This window comes from Melitaea cinxia, chromosome 10 (genome assembly GCF_905220565.1).
Source record: "Melitaea cinxia chromosome 10, ilMelCinx1.1, whole genome shotgun sequence".
NCBI lineage: Eukaryota > Metazoa > Arthropoda > Insecta > Lepidoptera > Nymphalidae > Melitaea > Melitaea cinxia.
This window is the reverse complement of record NC_059403.1, coordinates 15,097,999-15,105,503: the sequence shown is the minus strand read 5'-3', so window position 1 is coordinate 15,105,503 and position 7,505 is coordinate 15,097,999. Positions and strand designations below refer to the sequence as shown.

The 7,505-nt window shown below is 36.5% G+C and overlaps 1 protein-coding gene across 1 annotated transcript; it reads left to right on the top strand.

The window, feature by feature from the left end:
- The first annotated feature begins 4,398 nt into the window (after positions 1-4,398).
- LOC123657467 (sucrose-6-phosphate hydrolase-like) lies at positions 4,399-5,916 on the top strand. The gene has a single exon (XM_045593010.1). The coding sequence runs from the start codon at positions 4,399-4,401 to the stop codon at positions 5,914-5,916; it is 1,518 nt and encodes a 505-aa protein (XP_045448966.1).
- The last annotated feature ends 1,589 nt before the right edge of the window (positions 5,917-7,505 follow it).

Below are 7,505 nucleotides of genomic sequence, written 5' to 3'. Positions count from 1 at the left end.
TAAAAATGTAACTACGCCAGTCCACTATCCACTCAATTAGTATTCATCAACTGCGTATGGCTGTTTTTTATTCACATTTCAATTAAGCATTTAGCACAGCTCGGTATTGTGCGCCACTGATCCACATTATGCTCTGTAATTGGAAAACTAATACAAAGGATCTGTGCGTTAGACTGCGCAACGCCGCCAATCATTTACATTGACATAATATGTATGTAAGAACCTGCGTGATTCGTCCTGGCAGACCCATGGACCTGTCTGGGTACAGGCCTTGAGGATATCCCCCTTACGCTTTCATCACCGGGGAGCATTGCTTGCAGGATCACTTTATTTTTGTGCCTATTGGGCCAGGGCCTATGATCTTATTGGTTAATTGAACTGTCGATCATCCGTCATATTAGTAGAGTACACGATTCTACATAGTCTTCCTTTACGTCGGTGTCACCGGGATGTCCCCTCCCCCCGCGTCGTCCGAATTGTCACCATCACTGTCCACTGGGCCAGCTCGATGGGAACTGCAGGAGCTCGCGAGGTAGAGGACGCCCATCTGGTGGTCTCCTACTGAGCGGGCAATTCCGTGGAGATGAACGCACTCGTACTGTGTGGCTACGGTAATAAAGAATATAGCCACCCCCTCTCTTCCCGTGGGTGTCGTAAGAGGCGACTAAGGGATAACACAGTTCCGCTACCACCTTGGAACTTAAAAAGCCGATCGGTGGCGGGATAACCATCCAACTGTTGGCTTTGAAATACACAGGCTGAAGACGGGCAGCAGCGTCTTCGGTGTGACAACACCAGCCCTGCTGTCACCAACCCAGCGTGGTGACTATGGGCAAAACCCATGAGTTCACGTTATTTTTGGCGTAAACTTGTGGAGGCCTATGTCCAGCAGTGGACTGTATAGGCTGTAATTATATACGCACTCACTTTCTTCCGCGCGAGCGAACATAGTGCGCCCTAGGCTACGAAAATACTCCTCTTCGGTGAGGGTTTTGGTGTCCCGGTGTATTCATCGTTGTTGATGTACATCGTTCCTGACGTACCTCGGAGCTCCTACAACAATACAAACTTTTCGGTCGGTCCTTGGCTGCAAAAAACGACGTTACGCCACTGGTTGTAGTCCTCTAGCCAACAAATTAATAAAGTGTTCTCCATGAAACGTGGACGTAATAAAATATAATTAATATTGGTTGCTTTCCAATTACACAAAAGCGATGCTGTGTAACAAAGCGTTCAACAAAGTGCTTTCCATCAACGACACTATCGAACATGTTATACACTGTTGGACATTCGAAAAAGTTGCGTTTGACAAGCCACAAAAAAAAAAGAATTTTTCTCTCTACCTATGATTTTTAATTATTCATATTGGTATTAGAATAATTGTATTTGCTCGCAAACGACAAAAAATAAAACTGACTTCATTTACATTGACAAATAATACAACGCAGGTAAACGAATAAATAGTTAAGCAATTTCGCGTTATCAAAGATTATTCAAAAGGTTGTAATCAGATCTCGATGAAATTTAAATGTGACCACATGATAAACATTAGCTTTCGATTAAATGAAAAATCATCAAAATCGGTACACACAGCAAACAGTTATGCGGTATAATACAACGTAGGTCGAAGAAAAAATAGTAAAGTAAAAACACATTATTAGATATAACTATAAAAGTAGTTGTTAGATCTCAAATAAATTTAAATAGGACCAAGTAACACACACCACCTTTCGATTTTTTTTTTTGTCGAAATCAAACACATACATAAAAAAATACAGTCGAATTGAGAACCTCCTTCTTTTTCGGAAGTCGGTTAATAACACAAAATAACCTCTGAATTAATTAACGTTCATTAGTACTGTTACTTATAACATATTATGTTATAAATTTCGATACAGTAATCGAATTATTACTACAATAAAATATCTCGATTCAGCCTGAACATCCCACTGTTGGGCATAGACCTCTTTCTCCATGTAGGCCTTTTATTTATTTATTTATTTTTTTACGTGGGGAAAATCCTTCATGGATACTCTCGAGTGCGGGGGCGTCAGAGGGATAAGTCAGACTCCTACTGACTGACTAAAAAACCACCACGTTTGAGCAGTCGTCCGCCTGGGTAGGGCGAGATGGGGTTGCGCTAGCATTCGCCACTTCGCCCCGGCTCTCCATGTAGGCCTCCCGCAGAGTATAGATTTAAGTTAAGTAGCGATATTCATAAATATGGACCATAATTAAGAGCCATTTCACAATTTTTCTCTCTGCAAGTTTAGGTAAATTTGGTCGCATCGCGCGAGTCGTACCAGCCGCGCGATCTTTGTGCTACTTGGTATAGTGTGACAACCAAAAAAACATGTTGATCTTTTTCTAATGTATCATAAAAATTAATAACTATTGTATAAGATGTTTTTTACATAATTAATTTGTTAAAAATTTCTAGTATCTTATGTAACAACAGTCAGTAAATTTAAAATAAAAATAAGATTTTATGTAACAATTTTTTTAATTTGATTTAGTTTTTTTAAGTTTACGAATGAATCGAATATTTACTGTATACATAAAATAGCATTTTATTATGCCCCAGAAAATCTGAGTGTGAATGTGAGTTGCATAGTTTTGAATGAAAGTAGACTATCAATTTTTGCCGGTTTTAATTTTTTTATAAACTCAATGACACCGACAAACATATTTATTAACAAACAACAAGACAAACAGATTGAAATGCCTATTTGTATTGATAATGTGAGAAAAAAAAATTAAATTATACATATGTTTACAGAAATTATCAGTATATTATTTTACAATAATTTTTGCATATTTTTTTTTTGAAAGTGTCAAATGCCGTTTATCACACTATAACAATTGTCGCTTGGTGCGTGTGAGCGAAAGAGACGGCTGCGCAGAATTTGGCGTGGATCATACGTCTAAGAGCGCTGGCGCTCGACTGTTTTACTGGGTTTGATGCGTGATATTATATACAATATACATTATATTTTTAATACAAAAGGTATTAAAAATAATTAAATATATTATTTTTTTTTTTATGTTCCTAAATTATGTAAGTTTACTTTGGTATAGATAGTTCTTTAAAATTTCTTTGTTTTCTAAGAAAAAAATCGCTTTTAAAATTGTACTTTTTTGGAATATATTTATAAATTTAAAATTTTATCACGGATTAACGGAGATACAAATGGAGAAAAAGCTGCATTATGTATCAACAAAAACATACTTAACATATTACCATATTTTTTTATACAGTTTTAAGGTAGAAGTTATTGAAAAATAGGACTTCAAAGTATACATTTCGGCCGTTTACCCAGGGAGGCGGATGATGAAAAGGTTAATAATTTTGTACACACAATATAAATCAAAATTCTGATCCATTATCTTACTACAACAAAAGTTGCTCCATTATATTCCAAAAATATAAATTACATTATTTCATCCAATACTAAGATTAACGATGTCAAAATATTACAATTTCGCGGATTTTTGTGAAATGGCCCTTAACAATAAAAAAATATTATCATAATTAAAATTCGATGTATTAATTGTCTAATGAAAAATTTATTGTTTATTACTAAAGTTTTTACGTATGTAGTTATATATGTTTAAACCTATGATCTCTAAATCTGTTAGAAACTGTTTTATACAGCTTGGATTGTAAGGCACAGTGTCAAATATCTAAAATATCACCACTCACTATAGTAAAGTGAAACTTACTTCACTAGTTACCTATAACTGAGGTAGGTCATAGTAGGAAATATCCTGCTTAAAATCTAGAGCAGCCCGACTGGGAAATTACCTTGACCTTATCCACCTGTGGTGATCAAGGTGACACAGCTCCTGGGGGATAGAGAGTCGACAACATGCTGGCGATCCTACTGGTGTTGCAGTCGCCTATAAGCTACTGTAATCGATTACCATCAGATGAGCCGTATGCTTGTTTGTCGACCTAATTGTGTAAAAAAAAAATGGTTGTCTGTAAAGTTGGTTTACGGACGATAGTTTAACGGGACAACGTCATAATAAAACATCTCCTCTGACTTATAGGCCAATCTAGTGATTACGGTGTCGACAGGCTACGTAACTGCTAACCATCAAGCGTACCATACGCTTCTTTGCCACCGTACCACACAGATATCACAGATATCATAGATGTTTATAAAAGAACAATCAATACCAACCAATTATTTTAACATTACGTTTATATTTCTGTTCTTTTAAGACTCGTAAATTCATGCAAAACTACAAACATTTGTTGCATTATGTCATAGTAAATTAAGATTACGCAATACTCTATTATAAAAAAGTTTGTAAACAAAATCTATTGTTACGCATAGGTACTTCATCATAATAATTCGTCTTCTCATGATCAGTCAGTATCAACCGTAGATAATGGACATACATGTATTTGTTGTAATTCTGTGGCTCTGGGTTATACCTGCCGATGTCAGTGACCTTGGAAATGTTGAATCCTTTTTAACTAAAAATAAACGTGTTGTAAAAAAGAAATACCGCCCTATCTATCATATAACAGCTCCAGAAGGTTGGATAAGTAATCCTACTGCTTTCACTTTCTACAAACGGCATTACCATATATTTTATCAGTATCACCCATATAATGGAGCATGGGATCAAATGAATTGGGGACATGCAGTTAGTGATAATTTAGTGGACTGGACTCATTATCCAACAGCCTTGATGCCCAAAGACCATTATGATAGACATGGATGCCTGGCTGGTTCCGCGGTGGTCAATAAAAATTTCCTCACATTATTCTATACTGGTCATATAGTATCAGGACGTGAATCAATTCAAACACAAAACCTGGCGATTAGTGGAGACGGTATGTTCTTCCGAAAATTTTTATATAATCCAATTATAAGAGAGTCACCGAACGGAATAGGAGAATTCAGAAATCCTAAGGTCTGGCGTTTCCGCAACATTTGGTATATGATTGTTGGTGCAACGTCCCGAGAAAGAAATGGCCAGCTACTTTTATATTCTTCAGACGATATGTTTAATTGGAAGTTAAACGGTACTGTAGTAAATTCATATGGAGACATGGGTTATATGTGGGAAAATCCAGACTTATTTGAATTGAACGGCTATCATGTACTCATTATTTCAGTTGAAGGTATTGAAGCAGATGGATGGAGATTTAGGAATTTATATCAGACAGGATATATTTTAGGACAGTTTAATTATGTTAAAGGTCAATTTGATGATATGGAAGTATCAATAGCAACTTTTAATCAACTCGATTATGGACACGACTTCTACACAGTTAAAACTATGACGGCAATTGATGGCAGAAGATTGCTAGTGGGGTGGCTCGGAATGTGGGAAAGCGATTTCATTGAATCGACTTTTGGTTGGGCGAGTATGTTGACGATGGTACGAGAATTACGTTTAAACAAAAACGGTCGCCTTCTCATGACACCCGTTGAAGAAATGACTCACTTGAGACAAGAATTAATAGAAAACGCTTGGTACAAGCCTGGTGAGTTTTTCCAAGCTGAAACAAAATCGTTTGAGCTGATAGTAAATTCTACTTCAGTGCAATCCGACGTTGTAGTTATACTGGAATGGAATTTTGGAGGATATACTGTAGGGTATACTGCAGCTCATGGGTATATTAGCGTAGACCGTGGCGGAATCGACGGTGTACGTAGAGCATACTGGTCCCCTGTTGACCACGTTCACTTACGAATTTTTGTTGACTCAAGTTCCGTAGAAGTTTTCTGTGGCGATGGTGAAGTTGTGTTTTCTAGTAGAATATACCCAAATTCAATGCGTATTCGAATAGACGGAGATTCTGAGGTCCATATTTTGCAGTACAAGCTAAGGCGGAGCGTAGGTTTAGATAACAATCTAGAGCAGCGTTTTAGGAATCATCTGATAAATACGTAGGTACCAAAAATAATAATAACGAAGTCACATACTGAACGAATATGATATTTATATTACCTACCAGAGCCAAACCCGATAAAATCATTAGCGAAAATAAAAAGAAACTGATAAAATTATTTATTCATTGTGCATGTTATTGTGACAAAATTAATTAATTATCGTGTAATAAAATGGTTTCATTTACGATTAAAACCTTTAATTTGATTTATTGTTAGATAATGAAAAAAAAAAAGATTATTTTTTACTTATAAAAGAAAAAGATGTAAGGTACCTGAGGGTATTAAGGCCTAGCTAAGGGGTTTTTGTGATAAAATGAAAAATATCCAATATAATCAACAAGTTTTATTATTAATCAGTCATGTAATTAAATGACTCCTGAATTTTAACAAAAAATAGCATCTCCTGCTTAAAACTTAAATAATAATAAACTTTTTTATAAACTCGGTCTGTAGGCCTTATTATACTAGGGTAGGGTAAGAAGGCCTATAGTTAAAACTATCTAAAAAACAACTAAAACTCTGATAATTGCTGTTTTTGAGATCAATAATCATATTATTAAGGCAATAGGAACATAATTGTCTTAGAAAACTAAATAAATAGCTACTTAGCAACCATCAGGACACTGAAAGTCATCAGTATCTTCGACCGACAGCCCGACACACTCTTCATGATACCATTTCGAGCATCGCGAGCATTTCCTCATTGCATCATCCATTCTGTCTTCTTCGCAGGCATGACAGTACCAACTCGATTGGTATTGTGTGGTATCTTTGATGGCGGCTGACTTTTTTGCAGATACGATTTTAGCTTTCTTTGGATTTGAAGTCTTTTTAGATTTCTCTTTTTCTGTTCTATATTTCTTCCCTTCACTGAAATTCTCCTCTTGTCTATTTTTCTTTCTTTTGTTACTTGGCTTTCTTTTCTCATCATTGTATTTATCAAACAGATCTTTTGTGACTGCAGTGCCTCGATAATTTATGGCTTTACGCCTGATAGTCGGTATTTTCGTTTGAACTTTAACAGGCGTAGGCAGGAGATCGTAAAAATCATTTCTTTTTAACTGAATGAGTGGCAAATCATCAAATTCCTCTGAACTAGAGCTTGTACCATAAACTGTGCGGTGAAAGTTACAGTGCACAGTTGGATTTCTTGAGATCTGCCCTGTTGATGTTGACGCTATAGCTGGTGATTGCTTAGCTTCTTCTGGACTCGTCGGTTGAACACAATGAACAGGGGTAATATTTTCTCGAGGGATATCGGGTATTGAAATCTGTGCCAAAGTTGATGGTGAACTATTATTACCAGAATCTGGGGTCTCCCGTTGATAAATATCAATAGGTGGCACATTTTCTTTGTCAATATCAGGCGTTGAGACTTCCGATAAAATAGACGGTGTTGTATCTCCGGATTCTGGAGCTTGTGTTTGAGGACGATCGAGAGCCGGTACGTTCTCTTGTTCGCTATCAGGTGCTGGAGCTTCTGATAAAATTGAAGGAGCAAAAGCTGTTTCTGGTATGGCCTGTGGGTTGAAGGGATACAAGCCCGTTGCCTTAAACCCACTTGTAATATTGCTGTGGGTCATACATTTC

What these genes read in the sequence shown, in the direction of transcription:
- LOC123657467 (XM_045593010.1), top strand. Translation starts at nt 4,399, where the DNA reads ATGGACATACATGTATTTGTTGTAATTCTGTGGCTCTGGGTTATACCT.